This window comes from Marmota flaviventris, chromosome 12 (assembly GCF_047511675.1).
Source record: "Marmota flaviventris isolate mMarFla1 chromosome 12, mMarFla1.hap1, whole genome shotgun sequence".
NCBI classification, from domain to species: domain Eukaryota; kingdom Metazoa; phylum Chordata; class Mammalia; order Rodentia; family Sciuridae; genus Marmota; species Marmota flaviventris.
The window spans coordinates 60,538,681-60,565,230 of NC_092509.1; the positions used below are offsets into that span (position 1 = coordinate 60,538,681).

At 35.9% G+C, this 26,550-nt stretch overlaps 1 protein-coding gene across 2 annotated transcripts in view; it reads left to right on the forward strand.

The window, feature by feature from the left end:
* Positions 1 to 25,820, forward strand: part of Aida (axin interactor, dorsalization associated) — a 49,054-nt gene extending 23,234 nt beyond the window's left edge. The window contains exons 6-11 of one of the 2 annotated variants that reach the window (XM_071600050.1): positions 64 to 170; positions 21,050 to 21,172; positions 22,854 to 22,976; positions 23,593 to 23,654; positions 23,779 to 23,896; positions 24,041 to 24,130. In XM_071600050.1, coding sequence (XP_071456151.1) covers positions 64 to 170; positions 21,050 to 21,172; positions 22,854 to 22,976; positions 23,593 to 23,654; positions 23,779 to 23,889 — 526 coding nt within the window. In that variant the 3' untranslated portion in view covers positions 23,890 to 23,896; positions 24,041 to 24,130. Of the gene's footprint in view, positions 1 to 63; positions 171 to 21,049; positions 21,173 to 22,853; positions 22,977 to 23,592; positions 23,655 to 23,778; positions 23,897 to 24,040 lie in introns of both variants that reach the window. The other variant, XM_071600049.1, reaches the window with a different exon arrangement.
* Positions 25,821 to 26,550: the final 730 nt, after the last annotated feature.

Here is a 26,550-nt window from a genome sequence, read left to right on the forward strand (position 1 = left end):
ATGAGGGTTAACTGGTGTATTAAGTGGAGTAGCTCACTAATTTTTCTGTCCTTTTTTATATAGGAGAATTTTAGCCCCTGGTGAGGAAGAGCATTTGGAATTTGAAGAAGATGAAGAAGAAGGTGGTGCTGGAGCAGGGTCTCCTGATTCTTTTCCTGCTAGAGTGCCTGGTGGGTACAAAAAATGTACATTATATAATTCAAGGTCAGGTGTTTGGAACTTACTTTTGTACTAGTTAGTGGCGGGTAAAACATCTCCAGGTTTGCCAATCTTAAGCAAATTACCATGGCCATTCTGTTAGCGGTAGCTATCGGTTTATTGTGAAAGAATCTTACTATTTGTGTCAGGGATCCTCAAAACATCCCATGTTTAGTGATTGGCTAGGAAGACCCACAGGACTCAGCATATAGCTGTACTCACAGTTGTATTCTGAGTCATTACAACAAGAAAACACAAGAACAAAATCAGCAAAGGGTAAAAGCACACAGGTAAATTCCAGAGGAAACCAAACTTCTAAGAGTCCTCTCCCAGCAGAGTCAAATATGTACTTGATTCTCTCAACATTCTTTCACACCTGTGAAATGAAAAATATTGTCTATTGGGGAAGCACTGTAGAGATTCAGTGCACAAGACACTTATTGGGGTTAGCCTGAACCAAAACTACAGACTCCAGGAAGAAAGCAAGTGTTCAGCACAAACCATATTGTTTGCATGGACGGTTTAGGCACAGTGATCTTCTTAACAGGGCATGATGGGAATCCTGCTGAAATCCAGGTTCCCATGGACCAACATTGTAAGTAGGCTTTCTAGAGTAACTGTTTGCTATGTTAATTCTTTTCTTTATGTATCTAGCTGTTCTTTAAATAATCATATATGATTGTGAAACCTGGACCTGGAGGAATAGATACTAAACAGTTGCCCTTAACAGGGAAATAAAGAATACATAGCAAGTCCTTTTTATTTGTGGAAGATCTTGACAAGGTTGTAAAATACCCTAGTCAAGCACCCTGAGTAAATTATTTGCCTCTTCCACTTCTATACTTTCTTCTGTTCTTATACAGTGCACAGTTTTTACTTCTGATGAACTAGTTCATTTTTGGAAGTGTAGAAATAACACTGTACTGTTGTGATGCATTTTTTTAAAAGACTCTATGCTTTATGGTATAATTAAATATAATATACATATCATCCAGAAAACTTCATAATTAAAGTCATATTCCAGTAATTTAAATACTCTTTGGTAGAAGACGTTTGAAATATAAACAGTATAGGCTTAGACAAACAAGATACCTGCGCTTTTGAGTCTAACATCTGCCAATCAGTAGTTAAGTGACTGTACTTAATTCTTTATAAAAGCAGATGTTGACAATGCCTAATTCATAGGGTTACAATGAAAATTAAGGCACCACATACAAAGCATTTGGCATGATACTTTTCATTTGCTGGGGTAGTGGCGGCTACTGTATTTTCATTATCACCTCTAAATGGTGCTAACAGTCCTACACCATAGGATTATTGGAAAAATTACAGTCACTATAAAATGTTATTGTTAGTGTTTCTTTGGTACAAGGTAATTATTTCCAATCTGCTTGTCCTTATGAAGAAAGAGCTATATTTTACTTGTCATATTTGTAGGAAATTTCAAGATTGCTGAGATGATGAGGTAAATAAATTTGCTAAAATTTTTCTGTATTTTTTATTTCCTTTTCAAACCACATGCTGTAATTGAAATAGATTCCAGTTCTATAAATTTCTGGTTTGGTTATTTGTTCACTAGCTATACTTCTGTAGCAGACAAGATCCTTGAAGCAGATGATGTAAGTCATGAAATGGACAGATTAAGGTCTTTATGGGGTTCAGGTTGCTGAGTTGAAAAGAAACTCTGTAAATTAAGTCTATTTGCTATGAAAGATTAAGCCCAAAGTAATTAGATTTTTGTATTCTGATATAGCATTTTGGTATTTTATTTCAGAGATACAGAAAGCTCACTAAACCCTTCTATTCCCTGAATTATTTTCCTCAAAGTAAGAAAGAGTACATATAGTTCAATTGGCTATATTTGATTTGCGATCATATTTTCCAGGGCCTGTGTCATTATAAAATTGAAAATGTCATTGAAGGACAATTTAACCTTTAACTTAATTGTAGAATGGGAAAAAAGTTGTTATACTGTGGACATCCAAGATTTCATTCATGATAAGGCTGTTGTGTCTACATTATCATGGCAGGGTGCTTCTAAGAATTATAACATTTTTATTACCTTTATTTTATGTAATTTATATAATTGTAAGTTTGTTGTACCTTTTTTTTTTTTTTGGTACTGAGGATTTAACACAGGGGTACTTTACCAGTGAGCCACATCCTCAGCCCTTTTTATTTTTTTATTTTGAGACAGGATTTCACTTAGTTGCTGAGGGCCTCACTGAGTTGCTGAGATTAGTCTTAAACTTGGGATCCTCCTGCCTCAGCCTCCCAAATCACCTGGATTCCAGGCTTGTACCATAGCATCTAGCTTATTGTGATCTTTTTAAAAAAGATTTATTAAGGTGTCCCTTACATATATAAAAGGCATCTTTTTTAGTGTGCAGCTTTATGAGTTTTGACAAACACACATGCTAAACACTACTACTGTTAAGCTAATGAGATGAAGTATAATATGTGAATATGGTATGACCAAGAGTAGTTTATTCCCATTTAAAATAAAAAATGGATTTTTATCCAACCTTTCTTGAAAAGAATAAAAAATTGTTAAACCTTTCTTTGACATTAATATCATTTTCAAAGCCTTCAATTCTCATAAGACAAACAGTAACTTTTGTGCACTGCTTTAAACACTAACTGGCTTAAGTCCAAATAGTAGTTTAATTTTCTTAAGGTAATCTCAGTAGATTTCATTTAAATAGAGGATAAAAATTTATAACCTATTATTTATTACCTGAAAATTTATTTATCATGTTGATTATTAAAGCTTCTAAATGATAAACCAGAGTAATACAAATTAAAAAAAAATAGCTGGCCAGGATTATATGCTTATAATCCTAGCTACTTGAGAAATTGAGGCAGGAGGATTGCAAGTTTGAGGCCAGTGGGGGCAACTTAGAGAGACTTTGTCTCAAAATAGAAAGAACTAGGGATGTAGCTCAGTGGTAGGGTGCTTGCCTCACCTGTGTGAAGCCCTACATTCGTTTCCTAGTACCACATGCACAAATAGCCATGACACAATTTTAGACAAAATTTAAAAAAACATTTCTGAATGACCTAAATGTAAGCCTAGCAATCTCAACATTATTCTAAATTTGTATTGGTTATTCATCTTTTATATAGTCTTAGATATGTACAAAAAATGTTTTTTTGAAACTCAAAATGAAGAGTGAATCTTACTTCTTTAATATCAAACCTGTACTTGTTTCTTTCCTGCATAAATATTCAATTCTGAGTTGAACTTGAGAGTTAAACAAATATGGATTTCATTTTCAGCTAAAGTGCAGTTTTTTTCTTACCCATGCATATAGGAAGTTGAAAACTGCAACAAAATATTCATTGCTGTTCCATGAATATTAGGGCATCCTTATTTCACAGAATTTCAGAATATATCTAGGGTTAAGCAGTAAATACCACCAAAGTGTGCAGTTAGACTCTGGCTCTCCGAGCACTTCCTTTCTCTCAAAGTCTTAAATTCTCAGACTGAGCCGAACAGTCAGAGCCAGAGTCCCTCATCCAGTCATGTACTTATATTGAAAGGAAAGGAAAATACCATTCAATGTTATCTGGTAGTTCTCCTAGCTGTTTTTCAATAGTTTTAAGGCTTGTTAATATTCTATTACTCTCAAGCAGTTTTGGAAACATTTTAAGATTTCTTTTTTGTAATTTGTTTCTTGTTTGTTTGTAGTACTGGGATTGAAGTCGGGGGTGCCCTACTACCTAGCTACATCCCCAGCTCTTTGATTTATTTTTTTATTTTGAAACAGGGTTTTGCTAAGTTGCCCAAGCTGGCCTCTTCTGCCTTAACTTGCCAAGTTGTTGGGATTACAGGCATGCACCACTATGTCTGGCTCAGTTTTTTTTTAATCCATGAATCTTGTCACTTGAAGTCAAAAGGTTTTCTCCAGAGCTTTGCAGAAATTGGTTCATAGGAAATGTCTATTGAGTAGGCTCTTCATCAAGGCTCTAAGCAACATCTGGCCTGCTTTTTCTTGAAAGTGCTCTGGCCACTCAAATTTTTAACCCAACACCTGTAGTAACTCTTCCTTGCATGCTAAATGGCATCTGTGTATGAAGCATATACCCACTGATTCATCTTAGGTTTTGTGAGAGTATTTATTATTTTTTTCCAGATATGATGGTGACACTTAAGAATTCAGCCATTATCCAAATCACATATTTCTGAACACAGAAAAATACATATTTCTAGTACCAGTCAATAAAGAAAATAAAAACAAGAATATACTCATATAACCTATATACAAACAACTTTAATCAGATATAATTTTTGACAGACCTAGAAATATTATTATTTGAATGCTAATGACCTCTAAGATTTTTATCCAACTTTTAATATAATTTCAAAGTGAACAAACTTCTTATGATTTTACTCTTTATCTTGAAAGGTTGGAGCAGTTCCTCAACTACTAGTCAGTTACCAACCAAAAGAAATTGTGCATGTGTTTTCATATTTTCACACAATTTGTATGTGTGTACAAATTGCAGATGTGCAGTACAAATTGCAAAATTTTTCTCTTGCTAGATTTTTAAGACCCATTTCATGTTTTGTGCCATCTACAAAATGTTATGACCAAATAATGATTTGACAATACCATTATTTTAAATTATGTTAAAATTATCCCAAAATAATAGAAAATATTATTTTATATATATATTTTATTGCATTTACAAAGAAATGTGCACTTTAAAAAAAGTGTGTGACAGACTTTGAATTGGTAGTATCAGACATCTGAATTTAATTACAAGTATGATAAATCTAAAACAAAGAAGACATATATAATCACATACATATGATAATGCTTAGTTTACATTTTAGATATCAGGTACATCTCTGTCCTAAAAGTATGGACAAAAAATTTTGTACTCCTTATTCATGACATGTAATTCACCAAGCACCAAGGCAAAATGAAGACTGACTCACCTCTTATTGAAGTAAATGCCTGTGACAAACATTTGTACAATATCATGTAAAAAGCCAAGCAAATGAAATTACTCAATAAGCAAATTCAAATCAGTGTTTTAAAAAAATATAATCTTTGGTAATTTTCCTCTTTTAATGTTCTGACCTAGACAATAATGTAGTGTTTTGGAACAAAGACTGTCATGCCATTTCCAATTTTGGACTAGAAATTGTCCTTATGGTATGATATGAGATGTAAACAATAGCAATTTTTAAAAAGCAAAAATAAAAAGTTGAAAGAAAAAAAATGACTTCCTCTTCTGCATGTGAGGACAGGGTCTTAAGGATCCCACTGACCTTCATATCCATGTCACTCCAGACTCATCCTCAGGCTGGTGGTCCTTTCATTGTCTGATTCTCCATGATCTCTATGGCTATACAGAGACTATTGAGTGTGAGGCCATCCTACTTTTGATACTCAGACCTTCATTTTTCTCAGCATCCTCTTGGAACAAAGAAGTTGTGGGCAGGGGGTGGGGGGCTTCAGATGCTCTCCCATTGTTTTTCTGTACTGTTGCAGGTAGAGTGGTGCTTCATTGCTTGGTCTGTGTCAGTGCTGTGGGGTGCCCAGCAGAGGCAGAGGCCTTACTTGCACAATTCCCTTTCCTCTCCACAGTGGCAGTGGCTGTAACATTCTTGGCTAGGTCAGACGCTTTTACACAGTTTTTAAAACATTCTTGAGCGAACTTGTCTGTGTTTAACAAACAGCCATTTGGGGGATCCATAGCTACCTTCATAAATTGTTTTCCACAGATGAAGCACAATGAAATAGAGCAACTTGAGTTTTTACCCAAGTACCACCTGTTAATAAACAGTTTCCATCAACAAGATGGACTTTTTGGTGTCCCCTATTACAGTAGTGTGGTGAAATGGTTCCAAACCTTCTAATTCATTGTCATTACTTTATCAGAGTTGTCTTTAGGTTTAGGCTTAGAATCTTCCTCTCGCAGAAAATCACACTGAATCGAGTAAGTCCTTCCAACTCTTTTTGACACCAGTGAGAGCATGCTTGCTCTGGTTGGTGCATAAGAGGTGGTTGGGGCAGATAAGTCAGAAAAAGACGTGCTTTCTGTGTTCAGTACAACTTGGGACTCACCAACTACCAATGGCTTCCTTTGTCTTGCAGTAAAAACTGAAAGTGGAATTAACCAAATGAACACAGTCCTGCTGCTCACTGCTATATGAGTGTTAAAGACCTATCATATTGCTATCTGGGCTACTCAGTCTCTGTCCATTCCTGTGAATGTGCATTGCCCAGTGTACAAAGTTCAAATGTTACTCTTTTTTAATCACTCCCTTACTTGGAGTTCTTAGTGACAGCTCAATAACATCCCTGGGATGTTATTGAAAACTTGGTTTGGACAGCTGTAGCCATTTAGAGTTTTCCATATTTAAAAGTATGAGGCATAAATAGTGGCCTCACAAAAATGTCTATATTCTAATCCTGGGAACCTGTGACTGTTATGTTACATGGCAAAAGGAACTTTGCAGAAGCTTGAGATGGGGAGGTTCTCCTGCAGTTCCTTTTAAGGCTTTAGGGACAATTAAAATAAAGATGTTAAAATGGGACATGATGGTTAAAAGCATGGACTCTGTAGCCAAACTGCTGTGTGATTATGGATAATTTGTTTTTCTATGCCTCACTTTTCACCTCTGAAAAATAGAACTAAACTATTGTTGTGAGGATTAGATGAGAGGATTAGGATAGTATGTGGCACATCACAAATACTCACAAGTGTTAGCTATTTCTTATTTACATAGCAATTCCATGTGGAAGAACATTTCTTCTGATCTTTGCTCTAGATCTGAGAGCAGATGATCTAGCTGTAATAGCACAGTTCACACTGGATTGTGTGTAGTGATTTCTTTCTTATCCTTGTTAGTCTTTGAATTTTATGAATGTAGTTGACTTGTTCTCATATTACACTATGTAATTGGATATGTTAATCCTTCACTTAGAAATCTTCCTTTTAATGCATTGGCTCAATTTACAACTATCATGGTTTTATCTTTGATGCAAAAACATGCACCCTTTTTCATCTAACCTGGGAGCTATAGATGGTATGGTATTATTTTAGTATTTGATCTTCATTTATGTTTATTATTTCTTCACTCATTGATATAGATTCTCTAGCCATTTGTTTACTAGAGCATGATAACCTCTAGAACTGGAAATTCAGTCATTCATTCAATAAAATATTTCTTCAACAAAGATCTGTTTATTCCTTGTGCATACTACAAAAGGAACAGTTCCCACACCTTTCAGGATGCTTATTGTGTAGTCAGCAAGACAGAGCCAAAAGCACATGATTATGATTAGAGATGTGCACCAATGTCATAGGTTGGCAAAAAGAAGGACTGAGGGAGTTCAATAAATCTAGCCAGATTTAGGACTCACTGAGTATGTAGGAGTTGACCATGCAGAGAGAGAGCACATCATAGACCATTCTGAAACACCTTAAATAGGCACCTTTCTATGTAATCTATGATCTTAATTACAGTCAGCTTCCTTCATCATGGAGCACAATGTTTGACATTCTACCTTGAATTAAACAAGAAATTCAGACTTGAAATCACTGCCTCCATATTAAATTATTCGAAGTATAATGATTACATTAAACCTTACTGTGTAGTCTCAGGCAAAAAGATTGTTGGTAAGGAATGTAGCATCAGCCCTACCATTTCAACTGAAAGATCTAGATGATGACAGGTTATAAAATTGACTCACCCCAAAGTAACAACAAGTTTAATATCAACTTGGAAAAAAAATAATCTTAACATCAAAAAGACTTTGAAAGTTGTAAAGCAATCATCTTTTGACTGTCAAAAAAAGGTAGTAAAGAGGTAAGACATAAAAGAGATAACATTCTTGGGGTTTTTTTGGGGGGGGGTTCTTTTTTTGTCTTTTTTAGAACTGGGGGTCGAATCCAGGATTTTGCAAATGCAAGGCAGACACTTTGCCACTGAGCTACATCCCAACCCAACATTCTTAATATATAAAGAAAAATTTTAATTGTAATAACCAAAGCAGAATACATGAGAGGAACAGACAACATGAGCGAGCGCGCGAGCGTGCACACACACACACACACATTTAAAAATACCCGTTAAACGTATAAAAAGATACTCAACTTTATTTTTAATAAAAAACAAATTAAAGCTACTGTTGGTGAGTCTTAGGGGAAATAGGTACTTATTAATCACTGGTGGGAATAGAAAAATGGTACAGTTCCTTTGGAGGGGAACTGAGCATTCTCTAACAACATATAAGTACGTATTTTTTCCTTAGCAATCCCATTCCTGAGAATTTACTCTGAAGATGCACCCCCAAAATACAGGAAAAAGAGGGGGAAACACTTGCATATACACAAGATTCTCTGTTGAGGTGTTTTTTATAATGATAAAAAGTTAGAAATAATGTAACTGCCATATGAAGATTGACTGAATAAACTATGATACATAGGATGCTGTAGAAAATAATTTAGAAAATCTCCATGAACTAATGAGTGATTTTTCAAAATATATTGTTAGCAGAATTTATCAAGGTAGTTCACATTAGCAGATTAAGGGGAAAGATTTCATAATGTTGTCAATAATGCAGAAAAAGTTTTCAGTTAAGTTTGAAATACAGCCTTGATTTTAAACAATTCTTGGCAAAGAACAGAAAAACATCCTTAACTTGATAAAACATGGCTACATGACATTTACAGCCCAAAATCGTTTAATGGTGAATTTGAACAAAACAAGAGTGTCTATTACTTCTTTTCATCAGCCTTGTTTTGGAAGCCCTAGCTACTGCACTAGGACAAGAAAAATGAAATATAAAAGGGGGGATGTTCTTTATTTGCATATTTATGAATATATAGAGAATATGCAAAAAAACCTATTCATAACTCATTAATAAGATAATGCGGTTCCTGGATATAAAATCTGTACAGACAAATCAATTCTATCTCAAACTAGTAATAGTTGCTTAGAAAATGAACTATTATAATATTTATAGTAGTATTAAATAACATCAAGGACGTTATTATAAATTCAACAAAAGAAATATAAGAATTTTATGTAGAAAATAAACCTTTGTTGAAAGAAATAAAAGAATATCAAAAGGAAAAGGAAACTGGAGCAATCTTGAAATTAGGGAAAAAGATGGAAGAGTGACTTAATAATTGTTATGGTTGGTGAGATGTTGAATTGTACATTCTCTTTTATTTTTTTCATTTCTCGCGATTGAATTGTTTATGAGAATGCATTTTATAAAAACAGTGAAGTCATTATTCTTTTTTTCATTTGTTCATAATAGTGAACATTAGACATTAGATTCATTTGTAGTAATTATAAATGCATGGAATATAATTTGCTCCAATTCAGTCCCTTCACCCTCCCCATCCTCCCTCCCACTGTTCCCTTTCATCCACTTTACTGATCTATTTATTTACATTTTTTAAAATTAGTTATCTTATAGATATTGAATGATGGGTTTCATTATAGTGTATTCACATATGAGCATTGGAAAGTTAGTTTGGGTTCATTCCACAGTTTTTCCCTACCCACTCCCCATTTCCTTCTTTTTCTTTTATTGATTTTATTTTTTTAAATACATGACAATGGAGTGTATTACAATTCTTATTACACATATAGAGCACAATTTTTTATATCTTTGTATAAAGTATGTTCACGCCAATTCACGTTATACATGTACTTGTTTTTTTTTTGCATTACAATTCTTATTACACATATATACCACAATTTTTCATATCTCTGTTTGTATATAAAGTAGGTTGACACCCAATTTGTGTCTTCAGACATGTACTTTGGATAATGATGTCCATCACATTCATTCCACATTCATTGGGAGGCTAATCCCCTGCCTCCTCCCTTTCCCTCACTCCCCTCTTCCCTATCTAGAATCCATCTATTCATCCCATGTTCCTCCTACCTACCCTATTATGAGTCAGCCTCCTTATATCAGAGAAAACATTTGGCATTTGTTTTGGGGGGATTGGTTAACTTCACTTAGCATTATCTTCTCCAACGCCATCCATTTACCTGCAAATGCCATGATTTTATTCTCTTTTTAAAAAGTTCATAGTGTATATATGCCACATTTTTTCAAATCCATTCATCCACTGAAGGGCATGTAGGTTGGCTCCACAGTTTAGCTATTGAGAATTGTGCTGCTATAAACATTGATGTGGCTGTGTCCCTGTAGTATGTTGTTTTTAAGTCCTTTGGGTATAGTCCAAGGAGAGGAATCGCTCGGTCAAATGGTGGTTCCATTCCCAGATTTCCAAAGAATCTCCATACTGCTTTCCAGATTGGCTGCACCAATTTGCAGTACCACCAGCAATGTATGAGTGTGCCTTTTTCCCCACATCCTCTCCAACACTTATTGTTGTTTGTCTTCATAATAGCTGCCATTCTGACTGGAGTTGTATCTTAGTTTTGATTTGCATTTCTCTGATTGCTAGAGATGTTGAAAATTTTTTCATATATTTGTTGATTGATTGTATATCCTCTTCTGAGATGTGTTTGTTCAAGTCCTTGGCCCATTTTTTGATTGGGTTACTTGTTTTTTCAGTGCTTAGCTTTTTGAGTTCTTTATATACCCTAGAGATTAGTGCTCTATCTGATGTGTGAGGGGTAAAGATTTTCTCCCAGGATGTAGGCTCTCTGTTCACCTCATGGATTGTTTCTTTTGCTGAGAAAAAACTTTTTAGTTTGAATCCATCCCATTTATTGATTCCTGGTTTTAATTCTTGTGCCATAGGAGTCTTATTAAGGAAGTTGGGGCCTAACCCACATGATGAAGATTAGGGCCTACTTTTTTCTTCTGTTAGACGCAGAGTCTCTGGCTTAATTCCTAGGTCCTTGATCCATTTTGAGTTAAGTTTTGTGCATGGTGAGAGTTATGAGTTTCATTTTGTTGCATATGGATTTCCAGTTTTCCCAGCACCATTTGTTGAAAATGCTATCTTTTCTCCAGTGCATGTTTTTGGCACCTTTGTCTAAAATAAGATGATTGTAATTTTGTGGGTTAGTCTCTGTGTCCTCTATTCTGTACCATTGGTCTACCAGTCTGTTTTAGTGCCAATACCTTGCTGGTTTTGTTACTATTGCTCTGTAGTATAGTTTAAGGTCTCATATAGCGATACTCCCTGCTTCACTCTTCCTGCTAAGGATTTCTTTAGCTATTTTTGGTCTCTTATTTTTCCAGATGAATTTCATGATTGCTTTTTCTATTTCTATGAGGAATGCCATTGAGATTTTGATTGGAATTGCATTAAATCTATATAGTGCTTTTGGTAGTATGGTCATTTTGATAATATTAATTCTGCCTATCCAAGAGCAAGGTAGATCTTTCCAGAAATAGTAAATGAATTCAGCAAAGGAGCAGGATATAAATCAACACCCATAAATCAAAGGCATTTCTGTATATCAGTGACAAAGCCTCTGAGAAGGAAATGAGGAAAACTACTCCATTCACAATAACCTCAAAAAAAAAAAAAAATAAGATAACTTGAGAATCAACGAAAGAAGTCAAAGATCTATACAGTGAAAACTACAGAACCCTAAAGAGAGAAATCAAAGAAGATCTTAGAAGATGGAAAGATCTATACATTCCCTTCTTAAAAGGAGAAAGGGAGGAGGAGGGAGGGAGAGGGGGAAGGTGGGCAGGGTCAGATCAGAATATGATAGCCCAAAGGGTGGGGTTTTGGCCTGCTGAGAACTTCTAACTGAAGGAGTTTGGAATCCCAAAAGCAACCTCAGCAGCAAAGCCTCTGCCCTCCTCCTGCCCTCCTGTCCGTTCACCCTTCTCTCCCAAAGCCAGTCATAAAACCTAGAAAGCGCTCTCGCGCGCTCTCTCTCTCTCTCTCTCTCTCTCTCTCTCTCTCTCTCTCTCTCTTTCCTTCCCTCCCTGCTATTCCCTTCCTGTCCCCCTACCCTCCCTTCCCCACTCCCTTAAAACCCTCATTCCAGACAGGACCTGCCTTAGGTCCAGAAGGAAAGAAGGCTATACAGAGAGGCCAAGAAGAATCTGACCAGACAGGGCTTGCTGGGACCCTGGCAGCCTTTTACCATTAGCTCACACCCCCTTTTCCAGTCATTTCTAAATGGCCATCCATTCTTCATGGAACATAAACATAAAAACAGGAGTTTTCCCTGGATCTGTAGGTCTTTATTTCTGAAGGCTTTTAGGTCAAATAAAGTTCTATTAAATAAATGTTATGATTTTTAAAATGTAAAGATATATACTAGTTCATAAATTAGAAGAAGCAGTTTATAAAGATAGACTGTTTCTGAAACTCATCTGAATTTTTATTGTAGTTCCTGGACCTTTTATACAGCTATAGAATTAAGATACTGTATTAGTGGTAAGAGGATAAACAGTCCGGTAAGACAGAATAGAAAACTCAGAAAGTGATTGCCACATGATTTATGATTGAGGTGGGACTGCAGATCAGTGGTGGAAAATGTCAGTCTTTTTAATGAGTAGTGCTGAGACAATTGAGTATTTATGTGAAATTGAATGAAATTAAAGCTCCTATTATACACCATAGACAATAATTCTGTGTGACATATAGAATTAAGTGTGAATGGCAAAACAATAAAATGCTTTCAAGATAATACCTTTATGATTTTGGAGTGGGGTAAGTTTTCTTAAATATGACATTAAAAGCACTGATTATAAAGGAAGATATTAAGAAATTTGATATTACTAGCAGTAAGTATTTATCATAATCAGAAGACACCATGGCAGAGAAAAGTCATTCTTAACATTCAAAACTAATACTTGGTGTTAGAAGTTAGCAACGTTTGCTATCTTTTGGAAGAGTGAATTGGATAGGGTGGAGGGAAGGACACTCCCAGGAGGCTGATCATATCTTTCCTAGATCTGATACTAGTTATACAGGTGTATTCACTTTGTGAAAGTTCAGCAAACTGTACTAACAATTTGTACATTTTAATTTATTTATTTATTTATTTTTTTTATTGGTTGTTCAAAACATTACAAAGCTCATGATATATCATCTTTCATACATTTGACTCAATTGGGTTATGAACTCCCATTTTTACCCCAAATACAAATTGCAGAATTTTACCCAAATTTGCCTCAAATTTTTACCTAATGGCATATTAGTGACTGTTGTATTCTGCTACTTTTCCTATCCCCTACTATCCACCCTCCCCTCCCCTCCCATCTTCCCTCTCTACCTCATCTGCTGTTGTTCAATTCTCTCCCTTGTCCCCCCCCCCTTTCCCCTCACAACCTCTTATATGTAATTTTGTGTAACATTGAGGGTCTCCTACCATTTCCATATGCTTTCGCTTCTCTCTCCCCCCACTCGTCTTTGTTTAATGTTAATCTTTTCCTCATGCTCTTCCTCCCTGTTCTGTTCTTAGTTGCTCTCTTTATATCAAAGAAGACATTTGGAATTTGTTTTTTAAGGATTGGCTAGCTTCGCTTAGCATAATCTGCTCTAATGCCATCCATTTCCCTGCAAATTCTATGATTTTGTCATTTTTTAGTGCTGCGTAATACTCCATTGTGTATAGATGCCACATTTTTTAATCCATTCATCTATTGAAGGGCAACTAGGTTGGTTCCACAGTCTAGCTATTGTGAATTGTGCCGCTATGATCATTGATGTGGCAGTATCCCTATAGTGAGCTCTTTTAAGATCCTCAGGGAATAGTCCGAGAAGGGCGATAGCTGGGTCAAATGGTAGATCCATTCACAGCTTTCCCAGGAATCTCCATACTGCTTTCCAAATTGGCCTCACCAATTTGCAGTCCCACCAGCAATGTACAAGTGTACCCTTTTCCCCACATCCTCGCCAACACTTATTGTTGTTTGACTTCATAATGGCTGCCAATCTTACTGGAGTGAGATGGTATCTTAGGGTGGTTTTGATTTGCATTTCTCTGACTGCTAGAGATGGTGAGCATTTTTTCATGTACTTGTTGATTGATTGTATGTCCTCCTCTGTGAAGTGTCTGTTCAGGTCCTTGGCCCATTTGTTGATTGGGTTATTTGTTATCTTATTGTTTAATTTTTTGAGTTCTTTGTATATTCTGGATATTAGGGCTCTATCTGAAGTGTGAGGGGTAAAAATTTGTTCCCAGGATGTAAGCTTTCTATTTACCTCTCTTATTGTTTCTCTTGCTGAGAAAAAACTTTTTAGTTTAAGTAAGTCCCATTTGTTTATTCTTGTTATTAACTCTTGGGCTATGGGCGTCCTATTAAGGAATTTGGAGCCCGACCCCACAGTATGTAGCTCGTAGCCAACTTTTTATTCTATTAGACGCAATGTCTCTGATTTGATATCTAGCTCCTTGATCCATTTTGAGTTAACCTTTGTGCATGGCGAGAGAAACGGATTCAGTTTCATTTTGTTGCATATGGATTTCCAATTTTCCCAGAACCATTTGTTGAAGATGCTATCCTTCCTCCATTGCATGTTTTTGGCCCCTTTATCAAATATAAGAAAGTTGTAATTTTGTGGATTGGTCTCTGTGTCCTCTATTCTGTACCATTGGTCCACCCGCCTGTTTTGGTACCAGTACCATGCTGTTTTTGTTACTATTGCTTTGTAGTACAGTTTGAACTCTGGTATCGCTATACCTCCAGATTCACACTTCCTGCTTAGAATTGCTTTTGCTATTCTGGGTCTTTTGTTTTTCCATATGAATTTCATGATTGCTTTCTCTATTTCTACAAGAAATGCCGTATGAATTTCATGATTGCATTATCTATTTCTACAAGAAATGCCGTTGGGATTTTGATTGGCATTGCGTTAAACCTATAAAGAACTTTTGGTAATATTGCCATTTTGATGATGTTAGTTCTGCCTATCCATGAACAGGGTACATTTTTCCATCTTCTAAGATCTTCTTCTATCTCTCTTTTTAGGGTTCTGTAGTTTTCATTATATAAATCTTTCACCTCTTTTGTTAGGTTGATTCCCAAGTATCTTATTTTCCAGGGCTTTTTTTGGTTGGTAGTCTTTTGATGGCTTCTTCTATTTCTTCCTTTGTTATTGGTCTGTTTAAATTGTGTGTGTCTTCCTGACTCAATCTGGGCAGATTGTATGACCTAAGAAATTTATCGATATCTTCACTATCTTCTATTTTATTGGAATATAGGGTTTCAAAATACTTTCTAATTATCTTCTGTATTTCTGTAGTGTCTGTTGTGATATTGCCTTTTTCATCCTGTATGTTAGTAATTTGAGTTCTCTCTCTTCTTCTCTTCGTTAGCATGGCTAAGGGCCTGTCGATCTTATTTATTTTTTCAAAGAACCAACTTTTAGTTTTATCAATTTTTTCAATAGTTTTTTTTGTTTCAATTTCATTGAGTTCTGCTCTAATTTTAATTATTTCTTGTCTTCTACTACATTTGCTGTTGTTTTGCTCTTCCTTTTCTAGGTTTTTGAGGTGTAGTGTGAGTTCATTTATTTGTTGGTTTTTTCTTTTTTTGAGGAAAGAACTCCAAGAAATGAATTTCCCTCTTAAAACTGCTTTCATTGTGTCCCATAGATATTCCGGTATGTTGTGTCTGTATTGTCATTTGTCTCTAAGAATTTTTTTATCTCCTCCTTTATGTCTTCTGTAACCCATTGATCATTTAGTAGCATATTGTTCATTTTCCATGTGATGTAGGATTTTTCCTTCCTTCTTTTATCATTGATTTCCAGTTTCATTCCATTATGATCAGATATGGTGCATGGTATTATCTCCACGCCTTTATATTTACTGAGAGTTGCCCTATGGCATAATATATGGTCTATCTTTGAGTAGGATCCATGTGCTGCTGAGAAGAACGTGTATCCACTTGATGATGGTTGATATATTCTATATATGTCGGTTAAGTCTAGGTTATTGATTGTGCTGTTGAGTTCTATAGTTTCTTTATTCAGTTTTTGTCTAGAGCATCTGTCTAATGGTGAGAGCGGTGTGTTGAAGTCACCCATAATTATTGTGTTGTAGTCTATTTGACTCTTGAACTTGAGGAGAGTTTGTTTTATTAACGTTGCAGCTCCATTGTTTGGTGCATATAAATTGATAATTGTTATGTCTTGTTGGTGGATGGTTCCTTTTAACAGTATATAGTGTCCTTCTTTATCCCTTTGGATTAACTTAGGTTTGAAGTTGATTTTATTCGATATGAGTATGGCCACCCCTGCTTGCTTCCGAGGGCCATGCGAGTGGTATGATTTTTCCCAACCTTTTACCTTCAGCCTGTGTATGTCTTTTCCTATCATATGAGTCTCCCGAAGGCATCATATTGTTGGATTTGTTTTTTTTTGATCCAGGTTACTAGCCTATGTCTCTTGATTGGTGAGTTTAGGCCATTAACATTTAAGGTTACAATTGAAATATGATTTGTACTTCCAGTCATGTTTATTTATTTATTTATTTTAGTTTGGCTAGTTTTTACTTTTTGGTTATTTTCCTCCTGCTGTTAGTTTTGGGCACTATTTTTCAATTCCTCTTCTTGTAGTATTTTGCTCAAAATGCTTTGCAATGCTGGTTTTCTGGCTGCAAATTCTTTTAGCTTTTGTTTATCATGAAAGATTTTAATTTCATTGTCAAATATGAAGCTTAATTTTGCTGGATACAGTATTCTTGGTTGGAATCCATTGTTTTTCAGCGTTTGAAATACATTGTTCCAGGATCTTCTCACTTTCAAAGTCTGTGATGAAAAATCAGTCTTTAACCTAATTGGTTTACCCTTGAATGTAATCTGCCTCCTTTCTCTCATAGCTTTTAATATTCTCTCCTTGTTTTGTATGTTGGCTATCTTCATAATTATATGTCTTGGAGTTGGTCTATTGCGGTTTTGAATGTTTGGGGTCCTGTAGGCTTCCAGGATTTGGCAATCCATTCCATCTTTCATCTCTGGGAAGTTTTCTAGAATTATTTCATTTAATATGTTGTCCATTCCTTTGGTTTGAATCTATGCCTTCTTCTATCCCGATGACTCTCAAATTTGGTTTTTTTATGACATCCCATATCTCTTGAATAAATTGCTCGTGGGATTTAAGCATCTTTTCTGTGTTGACTATATTCTTTTCAAGTTGATAAACTTTGTCTTCATTATCTGATGTTCTGACTTCTACTTGATCTAGTCTATTTGTAATATTCTCGTTTGAGTTTTTAATTTGGTTTATAGTTTCCTGCATATCTAGGATTACTGTTTGATTTTTTTTTTTAAGATCTCTATCTCCTGGTAAAGCTCGTTCTTTGCCATTTGAATTTGTTTGTTTAATTCATTTTCAAAATATACTTTTATTGCTTGGACTTGCTGCCTCATGTCTTCTCTAATATTCCTTTCCATCTGAGTTAGGTATGCCTTGAGTTCTTTCCCTATCCCTGTTTCTGATGCTTCTAGATCCTCCTGTAGAATTAAGTTGTCCTGCATTGTTTGTACTCCTTTTTTCCCTTGTTTTTTCATGATGTTCACGTTACTTTCCAGCTCTATTTGATTGCTGTGTTTCTGCTCTCTTCTATAGATTTGTTTTGGTTTTGTATATCTCTGTTGTCTCTCCTTTGTGTTGGTAGACTATGCCTGCTAAAGTGGAATCCGCTGGGAAGGAATTCCGACGGCTGAGCTCCAGTGACGTCACCTCTCTGCTATGGCTGGCCCCAGGCTCCTTGCCGGGGTGTCCGAATGGGGGGGTGGGACTGGACTGTCTCTGGTTGGTTTTAGCTCCCGGTCGCTGGCGGGCAGGTGGTCTCCAGCCTCCCAGTAACGCGGGCAGCCGGCGAGTGATCGGTCGCCGGAGGGCGTGCGGTCTCCAGCGGCCCAGTCGCGCGGTCGGTCACGGGCGGGCAGGCGGTCTCCAGCCTCCCAGTCGCAGGGGCAGTGGGTGGGCTGTCGCCGTCGGGTGGGTGATCTTTAGCCGCCCAGTCGCGCGGTCGGTCGCCAGCGGGCGGGCAATCTCCAGCCACCCAGTCGCGCGGGCAGTGGGTGGGCTGTCGCCGGCGAGCGGGCGATCTCTAGCCGCCCAGTCGCGCAAGCGGGTGGGCTGTCGCCAGCGGGCGGGCAATCTCCAGCCGCCCAGTCGCGCGGGCAGCGGCGGATGATAGGTCGCCGGCGGGCATGCGGTCTCCAGCCGTCCAGTAGCGAGGGTCTGGCCTTTAGTCCCCTGGTTTCTCCTGCTAGTCCTGGTTTCTCCTGCCAGACCAGATTTCCCCTGAGTGATGCCTCTTGGCAGTTCAAACTGTACGCTGGGCCTGCCATTTGTTGGGTGTGGAGGGTGTCTATTGGGAACCTCAGCAGTCTACTGTTTTGATTTTTTCCACTTGCCGCTCCCCCAGCGCTGGCTAGACAGGTTTCCTTTTCGCTGCTAATGGGAGGGAGAGTTGAAGGTCAGGTGTCTCTAGTTTTCCCCACGTCTTTATGCAGGCTCGCTCTGATAATCCCACCCCCGGAAAGCCTAGAAAAGATTTTATGCGAATTCCCCGCTGTATGGGAGCTGAGCTGAATAATCCACACCTGTTTTATTGTTGCAATCTGTCGGAGAGTGGCGGTGGTTACTTCAGCTCTCCAAGATGGTGGCCGCTGGTTTCTTTGGTGGAGTTTCCGTTGTGGGGGATAGAACTGTACCGCTTCCTTCCCCGTCTGAAATCCCGAACTCGGGGCTTAGTGGGGGCTCAGCCAGCAGAATTCCACAGAATCCGCAGCAATGTTTCTCCCTGCTTGCTGGTCGCTTCTCGGTGGTGCCCCGCCGTCTGTAGCCGCGTGGCAGGCCGCGCGGATCAGTCAGCCCGGATCTCCACTTTGTACATTTTAAAATGTATATGCTCTACTTCAACAAAAAGTCTTTATAAAGGAAAACTACTAAGAAGCTATTTGTAAAACATTTGTCCAGCAAAATAATAGAGACCTCCTACAGCTCAATAAGATAGACATCTCAATAAAAAATCGAGCAAAATAATTGAACACACTTCAGAAAAGAGGAAATCATATATTTGATTTATTCGAAAAAGTGCTCAACCTTATTAATCTTCAGAGGAATGCAGATTAAAATGATTGATCTCTTTATACCAAAATTGGCTAACATGAAGAATCTGAGAAAACAGTACCTAGTGAGGATGTGGAGCAATGGGAACACTACTGCACTTGGGCTAGGAATAAAAATTGGCACAACCACCTTGGGAAATGGATTGTCGTTACATAGTAGGTATGGAGGTAACATTCCAGGTGACTTAGTGATTCCTCTGTTTCAGAAATGGGTGCTTATGGGCACCAGAAAATGTTCAGAAGAGTATTTATAATAGCCTTGTTAACTATATCCAAACACTTGAAGTAATTCAAATATCTATCAACACAAGAATGTGTACATAAACTGTAGCATATTTATACAGCCATGTACTACATAATAGAATGAACTTTTCTGCAGAAAAATTCATATATGATATACATACATGTGAATATGTATGTATATAAATATAAATGTATACATAGTCACATTTTTCATAAAATTTCAGAGGTGTTTCTTAACTCTCTGAAGTTCATCCCAGATGTCCAGGTACAAGCCCCTCTTCTAAAAGTACCCTAATTTGTCAATCAAAGAAGATGCATAAAAGGTATTATGTATATATTTAATGATATCAACCTGAGCCCATTTAGGTTTGTTAATGCAACAGTGGAATGCAGCCTCCAGGCCTTCCCATTCTTGCATTTGTCTGTATTGTCTTCATATTTGTTTAAATTAAAAGTAATACATTTTTAACCGCACTGTTGAGGTATAATTTGCATATCATAACATTTCCCTTCTGTAAGTATAAAATTCATTGATTTTTGACACCTCTATAGAGTTTTGCATCTGTCATCACTATACAAGTTCAGAACATTCCCATCACCTCCCAAAATTTCCTCAAGCCACATTTGCCATCAATCAAATGTGTATTTTCAAATGTAGTGTGTTGATTGCTTCATGTATTTCAAATAACTCATCATTAAAAGTAGCATAACACATTGTTGAATAGAAACTTGAAAAACATCAACCAAAATCTTTTGTTAAGTGTATTTTGAGGTTCTGTATACATACTTGATTAAAATCAGCTTATTTGCATCTGTTCTCTATTGGTAGTTTCAAAAAAGGGAACATACTGAACAGTTGATTTCTTTCTTCATATGTTCTTGGTGGGTGAATGTTGTCATGTTGTTCTGGGTGGGTTTTTAGTTTTAAAAATTTTAGTTGGTTTTGGGGAAAATTTTCAGTTATACAAATGGCCCTTTTATATGGCAGTCTGTATAGTACTAATTTCTGAGAGAATAAATCATACAAAATAGAATGAAGAATAGAAGTTAGACTATATAGTTAAATTGAAACATAAATATCAAATTGTAAATTATTTTCTTTATTAGGAGTAACTAAAGGAAAGAATGTATTGATCAACTCTGATATTAAATGTCTCAGACTTTAGAACAGTATAACAAGTATTTTAAAAGCTTTTCTTGTCTTTGTTCTACCACTTCATATTAAGATGCTGAGTATAATATAGAAGTACATATGGAATATAAATATTATGTGAGCATATTATACTATTATGTATAATTGGGCTTCCTCAAGTGATGTTTTTAACAAACTTTTATTATACATACTATACACTATTATTATAGAAATTATTTCTGCTTAAAGGTGATTGTATGCTTGGGAAATGCAGATATATTATGTGTACAATTAAATATTTTTCTAAAAAAGTATAACATCAGATGTTCATGAATTTTGGAAATAAAAATACATAATGCCTAGCTAGTTCTTAAGAGGTAGGCTATATCTTCTGTTTGTCAAAGTATTTACTCTGAATTATTGGTGGAGCTAACTTTTATTGAGGTTTCTCTGTTGCCAGGTACTTTATTACCAAGGTTGCCATCAGAACCGGGAATGACATTACTCACTATCAGGATTGAGAAAATTGGTCTGAAAGACGCTGGACAGTGCATCGATCCCTATATTACAGTTAGTGTAAAGGGTAAATAACTGGCAAATTGCATTATGTTTTTTCTCATATGGGACAAAGTTTTTGACAGGGTATGGTCTTGTATATGTGACAACTTACTTTAATGCATTCTATAATGAGGCAAAATCCTAGAAGAGATCATAACAGAACATAGTTCTGAAAGACTTACAAAAAATATTTCCTACTTATACACTCACTTTTGCTTTTGAGTTTGTATAGATTTTTGCTCTTCAGATTCCATCTAACGTGCGGACTAAACATACACATTGTCCTTAACAGCAGCTACAGCCTTCAGGATGTAGATTAACAATAGCACCCCTCACCTTCCATGGGTGTGTAGTTTTCTACACAAAGCCCCATATCCTGTTTTCCCATCTCTCCTGCTTCAGCCCCTCTTCTTCCTGTGCTACTGAGGTATCTACATAGGTGAGTCCTACAGAGGCAGATGAAAATCAGGGGACAGGGAAGTAGGGTGCGTCCATAACATCCATGCCCTGAATGCAATCCCGTGGGATGATGATGTGATTAAGGAATAAATTATACCATTTTACAGAAATAACTATAGTTTGTACAAATGGCTTATTTTAATCTGTAGTTTTGCACCAAAGGAACAGATCGGTGCTGAAATTAAATGGAGGAACTTTTATCAATTGCAGAAATAAAGTCAGAACCATGGGTTCATTAGTGCTAATTAAAAGAAAAATATGACCACAAAGAAAAACATTTATTTAAAGAACATAATCCACAGCACTAATACTGGTACACTTTTAAATGCCGATGTTACCAGTTATCAAATATATAGTGTACTGGGAAATATAAATATTATTTGATAGGCCATTTGTAAAACTGCATACTCATTCAGAAAGTATACTTAAAACACAAAAATATTTAATGATGTTGTAAATGTTAAATTACCTTTGCATATGTTAAACTGAAATATTTTTATGTAAATATTTTTAATTATTAAATGTACTAAATTGTTTTTGAGCTTTTTGAGATACATAAATGAATAACACGTAAACACTGAGTAGTTATTAAATGAGTCCATGTTGAATTTGATTAAACTGAATTTTAAAACCCGCAAAATTAAAACTATATATAATGTACCATCTGGTTGTTGTAAATTCAGGGTATGTTGTAAACAGTATAACCAGAATTTAGATAATATATATGAAAAATTATTCATTAACAAAAGGGTTTTTGTTGGCTGTTCTCATCCATTTTTGGTTCTTAACAGGGAAATTATGATAAGGTTAGGTTTAAAGGCTTTTCTAAATAAGCCATATACTTGATCAAAGTTAGAAATTGGTGGCAGAGCTCCATTGTGGCAAATTATATACTCCAGATTTTTTTTTTTTGCATAGAAAAATATAGTGGGCTATTCCTTAAGGAAAACATGTTTGTTCTTTTTACCACTTCACTATGAAGATCAATTTTTGTCCACTTGGCCATGTAAAGGCTTCCTTGTCCCCTTCATGAGGTCTCCTATCCAGTCTATATTCATTTCTCTCCACATACCCCATGAACTTCAACAACTCTCACATACTTGCTCACACCAAATAGGAATCTCTTAGCCTGAGAATCTCCTCTCAGCTCCTTCCATGCCTCTTTAGGAACTGTAACCTTTGCAGTTTCTAGATTTTCCGTCTGTATATGTGAATGCTCATAAGCAGAAACTTATTTGTTTCTCCAGATCTGAATGGCATAGATTTAACTCCTGTGCAAGATACTCCTGTGGCTTCAAGAAAAGAAGATACATATGTTCATTTTAATGTGGACATTGAGCTCCAGAAGCATATTGAAAAATTAACCAAAGGTTTGTAATTATCAGTTACTGACTTCTTAAGGACACAGTACTTATCTGGGTTTGTGTTCATAGTATACTTAACACAAGATCTTACGTCACATAGTTATGAATATTGACTTAAAGAAAGTCAAATCAACAATTTTTTTTAAATATGAGAATTAGCAGTTGCATTATCTAGTTGTGTAATAATGTGGTTAAATATTATTTGATAGGGAAGTTTTTCTCATAATACAGAGTTAAGGAAGCAGGGTCCCTAATAATTACCTTAAGTCCTTTTAGGAACCTAATGATTACTTTCTAACAGTTAAAGAATTATTTTTTTTCTTTCAATAAGATGCATTGGGTAAAAAGATACTATAACTGGCAGTTAGTTTGTAAGAATATGGAAAGGACAATCTGGGCTTGGTGGTTTCAGGAGGGAGAGAAATGATGTAAGCTAGAATTTTTAAATTTCTATTCTATCTAATATAGGTGCTTATTGAAACCATTTCTATAGGTACTGCTGATACTTAAGTAACTTCTGTTTTTCTTGTGGTATTTAATATTTTATATTCTTTGGTAGTTTATGATTCTACCTGTGTACATAACTTACATTCTTGCTATAAAATTTTGTTGTACTTTGTAGAATTAAATGATATGGAGAAATGTCACTCAGACATGGTAGAAGAACTTGGAGTGACAGCCACAGTGAGTTATCAACAGTTGTGTCATCAGACTGTTTGACACATGTTACTTTGTAAAATCATAGGCTTCTGGTGACACGTAAGAAATGTGTGGTCTCTGGCTTATGTGGTTTGTTTTAATTCCTTAGGTGCAGCTATCTTCTTTGAATTCAAACACTACAAGCCTAAAAAAAGGTTTACCAGCACCAAGTGTTTTGCTTTCATGGAGATGGATGAGATTAAACCTGGGCCAATTGTAATAGAACTGTAAGTGATATACATATAGGATTCTTACTGTTTTAATGGTTACTAGTTCATGTTTCTTCTTAGTCCCTCTTATCTAGAATGTAACATTGGAGTAGATCAATCATCAAAGTATTTTAAACAATGATCTTTCTGTTGTGGTTACAGATACAAGAAACCCACTGACTTTAAAAGAAAGAAATTGCAGTTATTGACCAAGAAACCACTTTATCTTCATCTACATCAAACTTTGCACAAGGAATGATTCTGACATGAGTAATGTGGAATTTCTGTGAATTTTACCACTCAGTAGAAACCATCAGAGCTCTGTGTAGCATATTCATCCTTCAGGAGGCAGGAAGTGAGCCGTACCTATAGGCCAGTGAGTCCATTGCAAAGCTGTACCACAGAACTAAAGTCCAGCACCTCATTGTTATGACTCCTTTGGATACAGGTTTATTGTAGATTTTGAAACATGTTTTTACTTTTCTATTAATTGTGCAATTAATAGTCTGTTTCCTAATTTACCACTGTTCCTACCCTGCTTCCTGGAACAATACTGCTGTGGTAGGTATGCTCATCTTCAAACTTAATACAGCAATAAGAATGTGCTAGAGTTTACACATTTGCTCACTTTTGCTCCAATATGGTCTTTTGATTTGAATTAACTTCAAACTTTTGAATTGAAGTGGGTAGGATAGTACCAGATTGCTTTGAAAGGAAATTGGATCAGTTATGGTCTGTCTTATAGGCTGTTCCTTAGAGCTGGCCTAAATTCACCCTCATCTGATAGTTCTACTTAGAAATAGTGTGCCTTGACCAGATCAATATCTTATATGGGAGTGTTCTCCAGGTTGTAGCTGTGACTTTTTTCCAGATGACCAGATTGTTTTTCTGAAAGTGAGCATATTTTTAGTCATGTTGATTAGTTGTTCTACATCACATTGCTATTGTTTCTAGGGTTAACATTAAAACCATCTCTCTCAGAATAATTACAAATTTTGGGGTGGGTTTACGTCTTCTAAATCATGTCATCTAAAAATAATTGAGTCAGATGCTAATGAGATACTGCAGGAACAACTGCTGTTTTTCTGACAACTGATTGTGAAACCTTAAAACCTGCATACCTTGTCTTTATAAAGTGATGAGTATGCAAAATCTGGAAAGATATTCTATTTTTTTTAATATAGGTAGATACAACTGCCATTTATTTCCTGTTTAGATATATTGACATTCATATGAAAATATGCAGGTCATTAGCCTATTATAATTTCACTATTTACATTACTTTTAACTTAATGATGAGACATAAATAAAACTTTCATAGTACACGAGGTGGATATTTGATACACAGAACATAAAGATTTGTGAGGAGCTTTTTTGTGGGTTACATGTAGAACCCATGTATTTTAATATTCACTGTTTTAAATGAACAATGCATGAAGGGAATGCAATACTTGGCCTATTTTTAAACTAGTGTAAACCCTAATCATACCATCCGTTTGCTTTTTAAAACGAATAACAATTGTTTTAGCCCTTGTCAAGAGATCTAGTCTTTAATTTTTCAGTTGTCTGTTAGGTCAATTTTGTTTACTAGATGAATATTAATAAAACTATATGAGCCTGAAAGAATTCTCAACCAAATTTAGTCTTTCATCTGGATTGGGTTAATTTCACAAATGCAAAAATAGTTCAGTCTACAGTAGTTCTAGGAAATGAAGAATTTGCCTTAATAAAATGTTCACTCAACTGAAACTCTGAGTAGTCAAAATTTCCAGACTGTAAACTTCTCAAGAGAAGGGCCTCATCTTCTCCATGTCATGTAAACTTTCCAAGGTGCTTGGGCAGCACTCTGTACCCTGTGGAGTACTCAGTACCTTTTTGTTTGATGTTACTGATGTTTGATGTTGCTCCCTTAAAATCTACTATTAAAATGTAGCAAAACTGATACATTGTTCTTTCTGTTTTCTCATAGACTATAAAACATGTATATCAAAGTGATAATTTAAAAAAAAACAAAAACCTTTTTTTTGGTTGTAGATGGACACAGTACCTTTATATTTATATGTGGTGCTGAGGATCAAACCCAGTGCCTCACACGCAACCTCAGCCCCTCAAAGTGAAAATTTATATGAAGAAACATTTAGTATCCTTCACATAAGAATGCTTTTTTTTTTTTTTAACCTCTATTTATTTATGTGGTGCTGAGGATTAAATCCAGGGCCTTGCCTGTGCTAGGCAAGTACTCTACCACTGAGCCACAACCCCAGCTGCCACCAAAGAATGGGGTTATATGAAAAAAAAAAAAAAAAAAAAAAAAAGAGGATGCTTTGTATGAATGTCTTTCATCAGCATTAAACGAACTTAAATTGAACATTGTCATCAGCTTAGCTTTAATTCAGACCTGAATGACCAAACCTCCCCCCCCCCCAAAAAAAAGGTGATTTTATCTTGAAGCAATTAACACAAAACAATCTGTATCTCACAAATTAGTTGTTTAAATTTACTTTCTAGTGTGGGAGGGGATGAGTCACTGGACAATAATTACAACTATAGCAGTAATACTTTCAGGTTGAAACACTACTGCTTCACAAATGAAATGATTTTAGTAACTAAACTCAAACACAATTTGCTGGAGAGGACTTCTAAAACTTTTGAGACAAAAAAGTATAATTGAA